We start from the raw sequence: 18,186 nt of genomic DNA on the forward strand, positions 1-18,186 counted from the left end.
TGGCGGTCCGAACGACGATCGACTGACCTCGCTAAAAGAGCCAGAATTGAAACCAGAGAGCAACAATCGGCCTTACAAGACTTTTTTGAAGAAACGGAGGATGCTCTCAATGGACCAGGTATAGCAGATTAATGGTGAGTTAAAATTTTACTGTTGATAATCACATTTAAATTTTCAAATGCGTTTTTCTCGAAACTGCATCTTAAAAATCGGCTGCCACCATAGCTCAAAATCTATCCAACCAAATTCTTTGAAATTGTCACAACTTCTTTAATACATATTTCTACGCTCCGCAAACTAGGATAATTGCAATCAGACCGGTAGTTTTTTTTTATTCATAAAAAAAGCCGTAAAAAAACACCAAAATCCAAAAAATTAAGTTTAAAAGCCCACCAAAAATTTACCTTTTAATATTTTCTAATTATCCTAGTTTGCGGAACGTGGAATATTGTCCACATTAAAATGCCGTTTAGTTTTTTTCCTCGGATGAACACAGCGCCCTCCAGCGTGGCAGCAGGAAAACACCTTTTTTTGGAGATGAGTGCATAAATTGACACGTATTTCGAAAACTAGCTACAATATCAAGCTGAAAAATTTATCACATATACTAGAGATATCAATAAACATATGATGAAAAAATCACATTTCTATTTTTATCCAATCTTTCAAAATAATTTTTCAAAAAAAGGCAAAAAAACCGCCTTCACACGAGATGACCCCCTTAAGAAGAATCCTTAGAGCAACTGGAGAGTTTGACAGATAACAACAGAGGGCTGTACGGTTTATACGACGACCCGGACGATTGTAGGGTGATAAAATTTCGAAAACTCCAATAGATTGGCGGCGTTTTCCGAATGGAGTACTCAAGTATACCAAAGAGGGTGATTCCAGACCGTTTGGGCTGTGAAAGCGATGGAACGACTTACTCGATATCGACAGCGTTTCATTATTAGATATAGAGATCTGGGCAATGTGGACAATTAACTGAGATATCTGGAGGCACTACATTCGGGAAGCCGAGATGCCAAAGCGGCAATTATATTTAGGTGTTTTCCAGTCAAAGTATGATGCACGCAAGCTTAATTACTTTATTCCTCCTAAAGTCCAAGACCATTGGTGAACGCCGCACGCCTCAAAATAGTAATTTTGAACCTGTGAGAATGGGAAATTGTTGACGGTATTCAGTCACCTTTGAAAATCTCCTTTTTCCTCTTTAAATTTTCTTATAATCTTTCGAACTAACTTCCAGATGGAACCCATTAAAGTCAACTGTCGCTTTTTATATTACACCTCCAAACTGGCATAAAACAGCAACTTTAACATTAATTTTAATTTCTAAACGACTAACGACTGCGCAATTAAGCTACCATTTACCAACTATCTCATGCATAATATCCAAATTGAAATACAGTGGGAAAAACGCTTCTGAAAATAGCAAAAAACAAAAAGTAAAACCAAAAAACAAGAACACATTCTCATGCTCCAAATTTGCCATGCAATTAGCAATAAAGCTCCTCCACCTACCCTGAACCAAAAAGCCACCTGCATACACACACACACGTTACGACGTTACACAATTTATGCAAATTATATTTGATGTGTCCAAATAAAAAATTCGCCAAAACGATTCCATTTGCAATATGTATTGTTGGGTGTGTGTCAGAAGGATTGGAAGCGGACGAATAGCCATTTACCATTTAGTGGACATCAAAAATTCGTTCATATAAAAGTGAAGTGAAAAAAGAAGGAAAATAAATGTTAAAAAAATATATCCCAGAATGAAACTAATTTTGGTAGAAGGCAATTAATCAAAAGTGACGTATGTTACTAATCAACTATTTTATGGTCCAATGAATGGATGAAATTCTAGTAAGGATTTCGAAATTGATGGTATTATGCTTGAATGCCTGACTTGTGCCAGTGGATGAGGTACATAATGTCCTGTCTCGTTTAATAATAATTCAGGTTTTTTGGATGAAATATGAGTGCGAAAATAGATTTTTTTATTTATCCCAATCCAATAATCGAAAGTATATTCCAGCGACCTTTACAATTTTAGATTTATTAAATGTCACGTTCCTTGTTATAACGTCGCCTGAAATGTCCTGAGGTATAACTGTATATGTCGTCTTTAGGAAAAAGGCCAATTTATAAATCATATTTGTTTGGTAGCATTTCGTCCATTAGCTACCGAGATATTTCGTTACTTTTAGGAAAGCTATTTTTATCTATTATTTTTGAGGTAACGATTAAAACTACATATTTTCGTTGGCTGAATCAACGCTACTTTTAGTTGGAAAAATATTACTCAAAACAAAGATTTAAAAGGCTATTTGCTGACAGATGGTACTCATGGCTCCCAAATATTCTATCCGGCATCTATCTAGCAAATTCAAAGGAAATCCTGAATAAACCAGCGCAGCTTTTCAGATTTTTCGGTTAGACAGATTTTGAAAACGAAACTTATTACACTCTATGGTGGGTACATTATAAACTCTTGGTCATCTCCAAACTACAATTTTTGGTTTTAAACGTAAATATATATTTCGGGAGCGACCTACTCCCTCCATCAGTGCAAAGCTATTATTGTTATTATTATTCTGTTAAGGAAAAGTCAAACTGAGGTTCTTTTTTATGAGGCTTAGGCAATCCTTTGTGCACATAAGTTCGTATCCCCCAATAAGCACCCTGGACTGCTCCATCCCTGGTAGGTCCGCCCAGTATAGTTCCCTCAACCGTTCCTCTTCATTTCTTAGAGTCATAGCCATGAAACCATTTCCGATTCCACAGAAGGGTTCTGGCCCGTGCAAAGGCGGCCAGACCTTGTTGTACGACTCGAGTGTATTCAGTCTCTCAAGGCATTCCCATACCAGTTTAGAGTTCACCTGGTTGGACCTAAGTGCCTTGATCGCTGCCTGACTATCGGTGAGAATAGCTATGTTCTGCCCCCTGTAGTTCCTTTGCAGATTGTAGAGGCACATTTGTCTACGGCGTATATTTGCGCCTGGAATATGCTAGTGTACGTACCCATTGACTCAAAGTACATTTTCCTTGGACCAATGACACCGGCACCCGCTCCCTCTGCTGTGAGGAATCCGTCAGTGTACTAAGTAATCAGTTGCTGGTTTAAGCCGTATGTCGCAGCCACGCTCTCCCAGTTTGCCTTGTTACTCCAACAAAGCTACTAAGAACAATTGCTTTTATAAGATGCGCTTCCAAAAATCAGATGTCAACCAAAAATGCACGAGGAGGGGGACGAGATGCGAGAAATTATTGCAGACTCGAACTCACCGACGTAGTGAGAGGGTAGGTGAGGACGAGGTGCTGGAGTTGTTCGATGTGAAGGTATTGTTTCCTAGCACACCAGTGAAAGAATCAATTTTCAGACTCGAAAAATGGCTGAGTCAGTTTGGATCTGGCCTGAAGTGGAGAAGAAATGTTCGAATCCATGCAAACCTTGTCAGGCTCTGCATAAACGAAAACTATTTTACGTGTCGGGATAGATTGTACAAAACTACTTCGGGAGTATTTATGGAGTATTTATGATTGTTAGAAAAGACGATATCGACATGGTCATCCGCTCGATAAACAAGATTCATCATAAAATCGAGTTGTCGAGGTCTAAAGGATTGGGCTCTACCCTTCTTAGATCTGAATATCATCAACTCTAACGGGAAGCTTAAGTTTGAAATACACCGTAAACCTACAGCAACGCAGAGAACGACACCACGACAATTTCACACCATACATTTTCCCAAAAAACGGCAGCCTATAATTGCATGATTCACCGACTGATCACATACCCTCTTTCGGAATACGGCTTCAATAAGGATCGACAGCATATTATTGACACCGCTTTTCAAAGTGGGTATAATCCTCAGACTATTGATAGGATTATCGTAGGAAAAATGAAGCAATACAATAGGCATGCCTATAAAAAACACATCCCCCTCTCCTATCTAGGGTCGAAAATCATAACCGATAACAGCTACGATGATGAAATCCGCGCACGGTTGTTGTCTGCCAACAGAGCCTATTTCAGCTTACAAAAACTGTTTTGCTCTTAACGTCTCACCTTGGGGCAAAGCTCTTACCGTACAACACTATGATCTTGCCAGTCCTCATGTATTCCTCGGAAACTTGGGTTCTTAGCAAGAGAAAATGCGAACTCTTGGCCGCGTTCGAGAGAAGAATCCTCCGAAGAATTTTTGGTCCCCTACATGAGGATGGACGATTCCGTAGTCTACACAATGACGAAATCTATGAGCGATACCATGACCGTCCGGTTGTGGATAAAATCAGACTCAATAGGTTACGGTGGGCGGGTCACTTAATCCGTATGGATGAGGATGATCCAGCCCGGAAAGTCTATAAGGGCAATATCTATGGTAGAAAAAGAAGACGAGGCAGACCCTGCCTAAGATGGAGCGATGGCGTAGGTCAGGACGCCAGACAGCTTTTGGGGATATCGAATTGGTGGACCTCGGCGCAAAACCGGGATGTCTGGAGTTCCTTATTAAGGCAGGCCTAGACCGGAAACCGGTTGTGGCGCCGTTGATGATGATGATGATATAACACTATTCTCCCAGCATAAGGAGACCACCACGAGGCGGATAAGTATCCCGTATTCCTACCTATTTAACAACATCAGGAATTGGATAAAAAGGTTGCCTTGCGGAATTTATTGGGAAGCGTCCAGGATCCTTTAGCAGAGGAGGAAAAATGCGGGATCTACCGCATAACGTGCAGCAACTGTAATAAGATATACAAAGGACAGACTAAACGCCTGATAACGACTAGATTTAATGAACACATTATGGAAGCGGTAAGTAGTGTCCGGAAACAAAAATCGTACATAAGATCATCAGTTGCAGCGTACATAGTCGAAGAAGGCCATAACATTCAATGGGAAAATCTTGAGCTCTTGCGTTGTGCAAACCGAACGACAGCCTTGGACCCTTGGGAAAGTTTAGAAATTTTGAGAGAAGACGCGACGCGGTTATTAAACACAGATTCAGGTAACTGCCCCTCGAAATTAATAAGACTCGCCGCGGTAATTAATTTGATAGTTTAAAAATTTTAAAAGTAATTAGTAAATAGGTATAAAAGAATCTTATAGTCCTAATTGTTTTTAGTCGCTTTGTACTGATGAAGGGGGTAAGTCGCTCTCGAAATATATATTTAGGTTTAAAACCTAAAATTGTAGTTTGGAACAAGCTACCCCCTGTTCATTAATTTTAGGCTGGACTACAAGTAGCAGACGAAAATCTAATCCCCAAGGCCATCTATGTTCAAAACGATATCATAATTGAAATTACTTTTGAAAATTACGAGGACTAATTGAGACGTTTCATTTGACGATAAATACGAAATGTAAAGGATTCCACAAGCAGCCAAACAAATCCAGCGCTGAAGAGAGGGGAATGGACCCCCCAGGCCCGGAGTTTTCTATTGGTGCTGCGAAGACTGGAAAAATTGATGGATGAAACATGAAAAAGGATTCGCCATACCAAATAATTTTTAAAGGCTACAATATATATTGGATAACGCGAAAATATGTAAAAGGACTCAAGATGGACTTGAAGCACGAGGAAAAGAAAGTAAAATCTGCAAATACATAGAAGGAAGCTCATGTCCTAGAATAAAACGTGATTTCAGTGGTATTCACATGCATGAATTCCTTCTCCAGTGAATGTAGTTAGCACTTGTTGGTGGACAATGCGCAGTTGAGTGGATAACTTATGTTAAGTCTGATAAGATGACGAAGTTCACGAGTTGTCGAGAAGTAAACCCACTTTCAAAGGACTCGGAAGGGATTCTTAAGGTCGTCCCCGAACTCAGGGAGCCATGAAAATTAAAAGTGGGCTGCTAGCACATGTTATCCTTGTATGCTGTTTTTCCTTCGAACTCGCTCGCGTAGTCAATGAAACTGGCCGTGGACACTAAAATGATTGAGATCGAAGAGATCTAGGTCAAATATTCAATCTGAAGTATATTAGCTCCATCTTAGTGAATTCGATGGCCCATTTAGTGATTGTCTCGAAGTATTTGTGAAATTGCCAGCAAGCAAGACCTCATGACAATTGCCTACACCGTCTGGAATCAGCTAAGGCGGGCCTTGGCTGTGATTCCGTTTATTTTCAAAGAAGCAGTAAAGGTAGGGGTTAAATATCTCCAAATAGCTCTCAGTACAAGAGCAGTGGCATATATGGGCTACCGAGATGCAACAGTCAGCAGTAGGATAAAACAGCCTGTCTGGTGCTCAACATCAAGGATCTTGAGACGCACAAACGTTGATAGGGGAGATATGGGCGAAGCAACTGCAGCTCAGTAAGCTGCCGCCAGTGAAAGAGCTTGCAGAGTACGTAAGCCGGCTCAATAAGGAGTTTACAGACCTAATTTTACAGAATTAAGGTGGTGTCAAGATATCTTTAAGATTTGTCCAGCCTCATTATTTATTTAGTTTAATGACAATACATAGAAAATCTATTTCTAGTTACATATTGTCCTGAGAGGGAGAAGCAAGTAATTGGCTTAACTTACGTTTAAAACTCAGTAGTGGGACAGACCCAAAGGATGCAAGCTCTTGGGCATTGTAGAACTGGCACAGTCTCGGGATAGGGGAGTTGCGCATAGGACACTTCAAAAATGTTCGTACTACGTATATACGGAGTTGGCAGAGCAGGTTATCAGGCAATTACAAAGTTTGAAAAGGGTACACATATCGAAGGAGTTGCGGCGTTGTTGCAGGGAAGAGGGATTGAGAGTGCAGAGTTATGAAGGATAGTCCATTTGGGGAAGGTTGCTTTTGAAAATGAGGGCTCATATGAATTTGTGTTTGCTTCAAGAGCGCGACAGTCAGGTTTGCGGAAGGAGGACTAGACCACACAGCAATATACAAGGATGGTTCTGACAAGGAAGTTGAAAAGTGTTAAGGAGAGTTAGATTGAGGTAAAGTCGGAGCAGGAACGAAGGATGAAATCAAACATTTTGGAAGCGTGATTAATGATGTCAACGAGGTGGGAATTGAATATTTGCCATATCAGATTACACCCAGGTCTTGAAAAGAGGTTAGTAGTGAACGGGGTTGTCAAACCAGACAGTAGGGAAGGGAAGTTCGAGAGGGCTTAAGTAAATAGCACATCCAGTGGCATTTGAAGACATTCAGAGCCAGCTAGTTAACCGAGTACCAAAGGATCACAGTATCAAAGTTGGACTGGAAGAGAGCACAGTCCAGCGGAGACGAAACAGAGGCAAATAATTTAACATGGGCAGGTGAGGATGTTTGGAAGACCATTAGCAAAAAATAGCAATAGGGGACGGCCGAACGTTGGGAAACACCAGAAAAATAAGAGAAAGAACGGCATGTATAATCATGGAAAGAAACTCTGCAGGAACAATACGACAGGTAGGGCGAAAGTCAAGAGGTGATTGTGCAGGGAAAGTTGAGTAGAAACAATTTGGTAAGGAGAATATTGTGGTAAACGATATCACAGGCTTTGGCGAAATTGATGTAGGTGGCGTGTACCTCCTATTGTGAATTAAGACATTTAGCAATGATGTTGGTAAAGACCAGACGCATCGCCGTTTTACGAAACAATGCCGTTCCTCCACAATTAGGTGATCAAAATGCGTGGTCAGCCCAGTCGTTGACGTACATATTGCTCGAGTATTTTGAAGTAATAGGAGAGAAGAGAGATGGAATGGTAGTTCACAGGTAGAGAAGGGTTTCCGCTCTTGAGAATAGGGATGATAAGAGATTCTTTTCAAAAATGAGGAAAGTAGCATTCTTTGGGGCTTTTCTTGAAAATTATGCACAACAAAACGAGATTAGAAAGCCCTTCGGGACCAGCTCCGACATTGGTGTTAAGATTACTAAGGAGGTACTCAACTAAGGAAGGCGCAAGAAGAGGAATGGTCACAAATTCAGGGCAGTCTCTTCTAGCAGAGTAGAGGGCGCAGTAGTGGAGAGAGTAAACCCGGTGGACAAGAAAAGTTTCAGGATTGTTGTGGGAAGTTGGCAGTTAGTAAAATTGTCGGCGTCATTTTTAAAAGCCCGAAACTTCTTCCGCAATGCACGCCTCAGGCAGATGTGATTATGGATTTCAGTGGTGAATCAAGTTGGGCAAGAATGCAGACAAGTAGGAGAAGAAAGGACATAACAGGAAAGGAGAACGGATAGAATATTGTAAAAGGTACTAACAACTTGATCACAGGTGGAGTTAGATATTATGTGATTCCATTTGATTGACGTTAAGGTTGAGTTGAGACCGTCAAAGTTGGATTTGTGGAAGATAGTTTAAAAATTTAGAGTTTCTCATTCCTTTGACTTGCAAGGATCGGTTCTCTCATGTTGCCTTGGGGACCTTTGGGCAGCGGTAACGCTTCACGGAGCACTCTTCAAACCTGGGAGAATAAGTTCTGTTTCAAACTGGATAGAATTGGAATCCCGCTTCATTTCATCAAGACCAAAAGTGTTAGGCTGAGGTGCTGCTCGTCCAAAAATGAGATGCAGCCGAGACAAAATTACTGAAATAGAAGGATTCGGACCGTAACTTGTTAGCGTTGTTTTTGCTAACGGTGGTTCCAACCTTGAACAAAACAAACAATTCCACGCATGGGATTATCTTGCACTATTGTTCTTCCTGCACTCTTATATGAGAACAACACCTGGAAAGTGACCTCCAGTATCGCTTGAAAATCCTAATCCTTCGGTAACACCTGTTTCGTGCTTTTAAATGGAATGCATGTACTTGAAACGCAGAATTCACGAGTATTTTATGCCAGACAACGTTGTGTTATTATATTCATCTCAGATATTTTCATCAAAAATTCGATCTGCGAGAAATGAAGATAAAATAAAGACAACGAAGAAAGGCTTAATATAGACCATTAGAAAGTTCATATTAAATTTGGTATTCCAAAGTCCCTTCCATTTCCACGCTCTTAAATACTTTTAATGCACGATTTTCCTGAATGCAGAGTACGATATCATTATCTAGTTTCCACACTTTCACGAGGAGGTCATATGTGTGACCCGAGGAACATGGAAACATATAAATTTTCACATCAAACTAGTGCATGATTTCATTTTACGTGTATCGTATGCGGAATCATCTTCAATCACAGTAATTCATTCTTACAGGTCACTCGCATAAGTACACATTTGTAAGCGTTAAATCTTGTAAAATATTTCCATCCAAGTCGTCTCCTAATTAACTTAATTAACTGTTATCCGTCAAGTATGCATAGTAAGCTTGGAAATTATGCGTGGGATTTTCGCAGAATTATTTCACACTGAAATGAAAGAACGAATGGACCAAGTTGCAACAATGTTCATTAAATTATGCAAAACGGATGCATTGCGCCCATGTTAAGATGTTTATAAACGGAAACGGAGCAATCCGATAAACTGGGAATAAACCAGATAAAATAGTAACAAAACAATTAAATAAATAAAGATAAAAACAGTATGATGCAAGGTCGCGTGAGACCAGAAGTACCACAATGCTGTAATGGGGCTCAGACGCAAACTTAGTATGTAGATATATCTACAATTAAAATGGGTTAACTCCCAGCCATATGTAAATTTGAGTCCAACAACAAAGATACAGACATGCTGGTGGATGGTGGAGGCTGCCTTTAGGTGACTTATTGATTCACTTGAAAACCTCTCAACGAAATTGGTGCTAAGTTGTCAATAGTCTGTCCGACTGATCTCAATTAAGTCTGAATGCGGTTGAACAGTACGAATCAATGAAATCGAGTCGAATCGTTCTCTAGGGAAGAATTCGCTACGGTTTCGAGTGAAGAATTGTGAAATTTAATAAAAATTAAATTTTCTGATTGGAGAAATGTTGTATCTATTTATTGGAATAGTTTGATGAAAGTTGCATGTGATTGAAAACGGTGGATCCAATAGATACAAAAACAACCTTTTTCAAATCCGAAAGTATCTGATTTTTGATATCTGGAATAACAAGATATTCATCTGCTGGACCTGCCGCTCTTTGGATTCGAAACGAAAAGATAGATCTTTTTTCATGCAAGTTTGTATTCATTTATACCGAAGTGACATAGCAAATTTTCACAGCATCATTCCAAGACCTCTTCAGAACCAGACAGAAATACCAGCCTTTTCCGTCTAATTCATTGAATATTCGGGTCAAGTAAATAAAGAATTTTTAAGCTTCAGTGTAAGTACACAAAAATTTTCCGCATATCACATGTCAAACAGAATCGGATATATGAAAAACGATGTGGGCAGGCACCTCAAGAGCTTTTTACTCGCACCTTTTCATATACAATCAATATTCACTCAATTTCAATCTGACACCTTGGGGCCTTTTGTTTCCAGCTTAGTATTTAGTTTTTGCAAACACTTTAAGTGCTATGTGGTGTTTTACCCAAACGACACACGTCATAATTCCAGAAAAATCTGCTGGTAATCACTGGGTCGTGTTCGAAACCTTATCCTCGCTTTGTATTTTGCCATTTCAAATACGAGCATGATGTTTGCAGAAATTACTGACCAGACGAGTCATTGGAGTGCACTTGTAGATATGTGAAGTTTTATTATAATGCCATATGTAATTGAAATTTTCAATCTTCAGTCGTGTATGGTTTTGGGTAGGTCATTGTTCAGTGGAGAGATTGAGATGATTTATAAGATTTTTCGATGAGGGCGGGCCGCCAAAAGACGGTCCCATGTCATTGTCTGAAATATCAGAATCTGTTGAGCCATTCCTATATGAAAACTTGAGAATTCAAAGCAAACCGTGCTATCTAATAGCTCATTCAAATAGAAAATTTTGCTCAGTTATTTTTTTTTATTCTATTAAGGGAAAGACGCACCGCGTCCTTAAAGAACTATTGTCCCCCTTTTACTGGTTATAGTCTACCTATTGATCATAGTATCTCAAGCAAGCCTATAACCGTCAGGAACTTTAGTATGTTCCCTGGTATTAAGTGTTCTCCCAGATGCCTCGACCTACTTTGCACAAGTGCCGGACACTGCCCCAGGACGTGTATAGAGATTTATCATACTCCTCACAAAACCTGCAGGTAGTGTCCGTAAATATCCCTCATCATATATCAACCTATTTCTCTCTGAGGATGAGCTGTCTTTCCTCTGGGACGATGCGTGGCTTTTCAGGGGCTAAGCCTCTCGTCTACCATGACCGTTAGTCAGTGGTGATAGCCACACCCTGTACGTGACTCTACTATTAACAAAACGCTACGGATCTGGACTGCGGAGTCCAAAAACTCCTCCCCCAATCCAGGGTGTCATGCAAACCGTGCCCATTGAATAGTTTGCAGTCGGGGGTAACTTCGAACGGAGCCTCACTGATAACTGGTCGCCTCAGTGAGTAAGTTAGACCTTGCCGTGCTACGGGAGGCTATGGCACAACGGACCTCCCAACTCCCATACTCGTGGGAATCAAATGAATACAAGCAACAAAGACAAAAAAACGAAAACCAACAAAGCGGGGCCCCGTACCGCACAAAAACTGGTTAATCAGGCGGAGGCACATCTCGGAAATACTGAGAGCCAGATGATTACATCCAAGAAGGGCGAAGTTGGGACGTCAAGCTGTGGATCCAAGGTTAACATTAGTATACTGCGTGGACAACCAACGAACGACACTGCTCAAAAAGCAGGGACCAGGAAAAGCACGTCTGAGATAAATATATCAGGCGACAGGAAGGAGATAGGTCTCAGTGGTGTAGGTGTTAAATAGTAACTGCGCTATCTGAAGGAAGGTCTGAAACTAAAAGAGGCTCTTAAGAAGGCTCAGGATAGACCGAAGCCATCTTTACCGGAGCTGAGAAAGCGGGGAGCAGCAGAGATCAGCCCGCATGAAGGGAATGCCCCCAAAAAATCCAAACCTGAACCCAAGGGGGAAATAAACCCAGGCCGCTCAGGGGTGAAGGCAAGACTCAGGAAGCCCGCCATTAGCTATGCTAGTGCAGTCAAGGACATTCGACTGGCCATACTGCCAAAAATTATTCCCGAGAAAATACTCACTCGTGAGGACCAGGAAACCATTGAGGACCTTGTCGTTAGGCAAATGTGAAAGGGATGGACACCGAAACTTGTGTTCACCGGGATACGCTTTCGACCAGGCCTTATACTGGTGGACTGCGCGACGGAAGACACTGCAGAATGGATAAGAATCATAATTCCTAAATTGCCAGGCTGGGAAGAGATAGAACTGTCAACATGTGCCGGGGATGATATACCAGGAGCCCGCATGGTGACAGTTCACCTCTCAAAAGCCGCGACAATAGAATCGGAAGACCTTATGGGCCTCCTAATCGCTCAGAATCAGGATCTCCATACCCGACTATGGAGAGTCTTCAGAAGCAAGGTGGAGGGCAAGGGTAAACTCCTCACAATCGGGGTAGATGACCGATTCCCGGAGGTAATCAAACGTCGGAATTGCCATATCAACTACCGATTTGGCAACATACCAGTGCATGTACGAAGGGAAAAGCCGAGGAAAGACACCTCGGAGGAGACGCCGGGTGAAAAGCATACCGAGATCCCCATAGAGGCGGAAAGGACTGGATCAATCAGGGAAGTAGACCTGCTGCCCAGTGAAGAGCAGAGCTGGACGATCTAGAGCTCAAGGTGGACAGCGATGCACAGGAAAGCGTCGAAGGTGGAGGGCGAGACTCCGACAAAGGAGGAAAGCTCCAAACAATAACGGAGCCAATGGCCAGCACTAAGATAGCCCAGATAAACCTCCACCATGCGAGAGCTGCATCTGCGGTAATTGCAAGGCAAGTTCCAAGGAGAACATTGGAATAGTGCTGGCTCAGAAGCCCTGGGTGTACCGGGGGCAGATTCGCGGTCTGCAAGGAGGAAGCATGCAGGTAATCTGAGACTTCTCTTGTGAAAAACCAAGAGCTTGCATAGTTCTTAAACATAATTTAAAATACATGTGTCTTTCAGAGTTCCTAACCGGGGACCTTGTGGCTATCCAAGTCTCATTGGAAGCCGGGAGGAGGACTCGAGAGGCAATCGTGGCATCGGGATACTTCCCAGGAGACAAAATCCGGGGTCCATCGGAACAAGTCGCAAAACTGGTGAAATATTGTGAGAAAAGGGCCTTACCACTTCTCCTCGGCTGCGATGCCAACGCCCACCACGAAGTCTGGGGAAGCACTGACACCAGTCGAAGAGATGAGTGCTTTTTGGAATTTATTCTTAGCAATAAGTTAGAAATATATAACATTTGTGACCAACACTAACCAGGAGGTACTAGACATAACTCTAGGAAAGACTCTAATGAACGGAAAGGTCAGAGATTGGAGGGTGTCGGATGAACCCTCTATGTCTGATCACAGGATAATCAGATTCGACGTTGAGGGTAACTCGGGAATAAAAAGAATAATTAGGAATTCCAGGAGAACGGATTGGGAATCCTACGCAACGCACTTGAGCAACAGCATGGTGAAACTTCAAGAGGGTACTGACATCAGGAGCGAACTGGAACTAGAAACAGCGCTGGAAAACCTCAACACAGTTGCCATTGACGCATATGGGGCCAGCTGTCTGGCTGAGACAGTTAAGTCTTCAAGGGATGTACCATGGTGGAACGGGAAAGAAGTTGAGACATTAACCAAGAGTTCTCAGAACTCATTTCCCGGGGTCCTACCCCACGGTGGCAGGAGATAACATTCTGCCTGACACCCCAACAACGAATAAAAGGAGAACTGGAACTTAGCAAAGAGATATGCTCAGAGATATGGAAGTGAAACGAGAAACAGAGGTTAAATATTTGGGAATTACGCTAGACCAAAAATTACTCTGAAAGACACATGTTGGAAAGCCACGAGGGCTCTGATGACTTGTAGGTCCATAGCAGGAAAAAAATGGGGTTGCAGCCCGAAGATACTACTTTGGATATATACTGCAATAGTAAGGCCAAGAATTACCTATGGACCGGTGATCTGGGCAGAAAGAACCGAACTCAGCACACAAGCCAGGAAATTACATAAGCTCCAAAGACTGGCTGGCGTGTGTATCAGTGAGGTAATGAGGACATGCCCAATGGTATTCCTGGAGGTCCTTCTGGGATTAACCCCTCTCCATCTGCACATACAGATGCAGACAAGGAGACTGCCTAAACCGAAGGAAGATTGATATTCTTTCTAAGCGGTATCCCGGGTTACTGATACCAAGGAATAACATGACAACGAGGTTTTACTTGGATAAGAAGTTTGAAACATACTGGAGCAACTAGGCAAACAGGGAGAGCGTGGCTGCGACATACGGCTTAAACCAGTAACTGATTACTTGGTACACTGACGGATCCTTCACAGCAGAGGGAGCGGGTGCCGGTGTCATTGGGCCAAGGAAAATGTACTTTGAGCTAATGGCCAAGTACACTAGCATATTCCAGGCGAAAATTTACGCCATAGACAGATGTGCCTCCTTTAGTTTCCAAAAAAACTACAGGGAGCAGAACATTGCTCAATCATAGTCGGACCTTTCTCTCCAGGCATTTCCACAAAATCATTCTTAAAATCACCGAGCGCAAATTATTTGATACTAAACCTCACTCGGCAGGCTTTTAATTTTATAAAGATAACAATTTCCAGTTCCAAAGATTAAAATCGCATATTGAAAAAATAAAATCCCATCCTTGAAAATCACCACAATAAATTGACCTTGATCTGAAAAAAAGGTCAAAATTAAAAGCCTCTCCTAATCGCCTTACCAGTGAATTAATTAAGCACCAAATTTATGTAGATTGCTAGAAGAAACTTATGGCTTGACTACCGTGAAATGCCATTTCAAGAAGTGCAAAGTAGCTCCTCGATAATACCTGTAACCGCCAATAGATTAAGTTAGAACATTTTAGTGTTTGTCGTCCCCCATACCAAATTTTCAAAGCTTAATTCACTTTATTTTTGGCATCCATGCTTCTATTGAAATTTTGGCCATACAATGCTGGACATACATATATTATGCTGATTTGCTCAATCGTTTTGCAAAAGAAGACATAAACCGAATTTTCTAAAAAAACCTGGAATAAATCTTCTACTTAGAATGGAGATTATAGATACAGTATCTATTTGCTAATTAATTCAAACAGATGTGGACCACCAGTTTCGGTTCTTAGGAAACGTTTGTAAATATTTTCTCCATTTCTTTCAAATTCGCAGCAGGTGGTGCAACGCAAATCTTAAATTGATAGTTTTAGGAAAGGAAAAGGTGGCTCCTCGGCTATTTCAATGAAATCGAAAATACATTGGTGGCTCTTTAAAATTCATTCTTGCAAGGGAAGTAAATGTGGATTCCACAAACACCATTGTTTTAATTTAAACGCAAAATATTAAGAGCTTTTCTCTCAATTTTATTACGTGATCTGCGAATGGTAAGCCTACAGCATCAGAGTAAACATAAGGACGGAAACAAATATTCATGACTGGATTCAGAGATTGATCGCAAGGCCAAGATCATCAGCGGCTAATGCGCTTAGGAAATTGGGTAAGTCAACACTAATTTGTCTAGTCATTGAGAAATACTTCTCTATGTTTAGGTGTCACTTATTACCTCTTCAAAATTTCAGAGTAAATATATCACAAAGCTAGCACCAGCTGAGGCTCCAACTGGAAGTGAAAATCCCTTATATTTTGTAACCACTAGGAGCCTTTTTAATATCGGCATTACACCTAACTCACCCTTGTCTGCTCTACTTTGTTCCGATGAGACTTCAAATCCTGGCGCCAATTTAACGGTCTTTTCAAATCGAGCTTAGTTCAGCAACTGTATTTTATCAGACGCACATGACCTTCTCCGGATGATATTCGTGCTACGCAGCACCGCGGACTAGGCTCAATCTGCTTCAATGCCCTATCCTCCCAACTTTCCGCTAATGTCTGCTATCAGAACACTGCAGGCTGTATCTGCTATTTTTACGGGCTCTTGCTCCAGTGCCAACTGGCAACAAGTCACTTGACCATGCAAGCCACTCTTCTCAACATAAACAGTCTATATATGTATGTAAGTTGCTCTACTTCTGACGATATTCATAATTATGTTAAAAGTAAAACCAGGTTATCTCTTGCACTGCTCTCGTGGGTGAAGCTAATAAAAGTTGTAACGCATCTCCATAATTTCGACGACGTAGTCAAACTTCATTTTGGCTGCAGGTCTTTTTTATTCAATCTTCCTAAAGGAGGAAACTATGAGCATATTTCCATGATGGCCATTTCGCCATCTAGTAATTACTATTCCAAAAATGATATCACATTACTATCCCATATTGCGGAGCGCGATCCAAATATCACAAATATCACAACATCACTTAAGATTACAACACCGCCTAACAGACCAACATAACAAAGTTACCGAATCTCTACCCAACAGGAAAGTGATGACATTGTGTGAGGATGATATTACTTTTGCGATATCAAATCACCAAACATCACCGATAAACAGTATAAAGGATTTGTATGCGAAAAACTTTCAATTACGGGGAATTCTTTGACTCAATGTCGACCAAAACAATCGAAAGAAAATGAATTTACTTTTAAGCAGTGAGTAATATTAAATAATGTCGGTACCGATGTGATAGCACATCACAAAGCATCATCAAACCGAGTAAAATTGCAATGTGCTTGGCACATCACATTGTCTTTAGTACAGAAGCGCATTATACAAATTCAGGCAGCTGCTTGTTTGTAAGAATTATGATTCCTTGTCCATAGCATGTGAAAATATCTCACAACAATATAAAGAAATTTTTCGCTTCGAGCAACTGATGTAGGCGTCTTGATCGTCGTTAAGTTTCCCTTCCGTGCCAAATCCATCTTCTCTTCTTCCCAATACGACCGTGTTCCCCTATATACTTCTTGACCCAACGAAAATATGTTCATTCCACCATTTCCTGCCTCAGCTCTCTATGTGTATGACGAATTTCGCGATAGAATATATCGGAATTCGCAATTGGAACTCACCCTTCCAATATGATGCAGATTTCAACACGATAAATTGTTCATCCTCCACTAGCAGTAGTCTAGCAGAATGCTCAAATTGTCGTCCGATCCGGTTACTTTCCCATACCATGAAGTTTTTTGAACGCATTCTTGACAACCGTATTCGCGAACTCGTTGAAACAACTGTGAATCAAGCCGGATTTGTCAAGAATTGCGGAACTATTAACTATATGCTGCGGGGTTACTCATGGAGAAACACCGTGGGAAGCATTGCCCTCTTTACATTGCATTTCTGGATCTAGAGTAGAACTCGTGCGCTGGGTCCAACTGTCTACTACGATCTGAAACGTAAAGTTCAAAATGTGGCCAGTGCATCAAAACCGCTTCGTGTCTCTCATGGTGCTCAGATTAGTTCTTTGTTCTTGTTATGGACACATCACACGGAAAATCCCACGTCTAGCGCCCCATACACTGCTTTTGCAGGTGATGTTTTCCTAGCGTCCAATAGCAAAAATGATTGCGAGCCCGGTCTCACACTGGATCTGTATAAAACTGAAACTTTGGCGATTTAAATATCTCGGATCAATGGAGCACTGCGTTGTGAAATGGCTTCACGCATTAGCGAAACCTGGATGAAGTGGCGTTCCACAACTGGTGTTCTTTGTGATCGACGTATCAATCTTAAATTTACCGCAGCGTTGGTCGCCCTTTAACCCTCTATGGTTCTGAGTGTTGGTCGACTATAAAAGACAATGCGTCTTGCGGTAATGGAGGTGAAGATGTTCCGTTGGACTAGTAGCGTGACATGTTTCGATCACATCCGAAATGAGGATAACCACATTGATATGGGGTTGCACCGATCGTGGAAAAATTGCGAGAGATGTCTTCGACGGTACGGTCACGAAATTCGTGCTAAAGAAAATTCACTCACACACACACACTCACGATGACAAGCGACCAATAGGCTCGTCGAAACAACGGTGGCTTGATACGCTGGATGGGGATTTGAAAGCCTCACGATTGCATCCATATCAAGCTTTTGCTCGAATATTTGACACTCTAGTGCACTCCCTGTTCATGTTGTCGAAAGCCTCCCGAAATCAATGAAAAAGAAGTGGATATAAGCTCCGTACATTGCTTCTCAATGATCCAAAGAGTGATAATGTGACAACATACGCAGGAACAGCAGGACGTAGAATGAAAAACCAGCATGTTCCCTGTCGATCAAGCTCA

The 18,186-nt window shown here is 41.5% G+C and overlaps 1 protein-coding gene across 5 annotated transcripts in view; it reads right to left on the reverse strand.

The window, feature by feature from the left end:
• Positions 1-18,186, reverse strand: part of LOC119656288 (SH3 and multiple ankyrin repeat domains protein 3) — a 561,166-nt gene that overhangs the window by 300,295 nt on the left and 242,685 nt on the right. For 4 of the 5 annotated variants that reach the window (XM_038062722.1, XM_038062720.1, XM_038062719.1 and 1 more), the window contains exon 6: positions 1,525-1,542. The exons of the other annotated variant lie outside the window; for it this stretch is intronic. In XM_038062722.1, the coding sequence (XP_037918650.1) occupies positions 1,525-1,542 (18 nt within the window). The remainder of the gene's footprint in view (positions 1-1,524; positions 1,543-18,186) is intronic. 5 annotated transcript variants of the gene reach the window in all.

Source organism: Hermetia illucens, chromosome 4 (assembly GCF_905115235.1).
Source record: "Hermetia illucens chromosome 4, iHerIll2.2.curated.20191125, whole genome shotgun sequence".
Taxonomy (NCBI): Eukaryota; Metazoa; Arthropoda; class Insecta; order Diptera; family Stratiomyidae; genus Hermetia; species Hermetia illucens.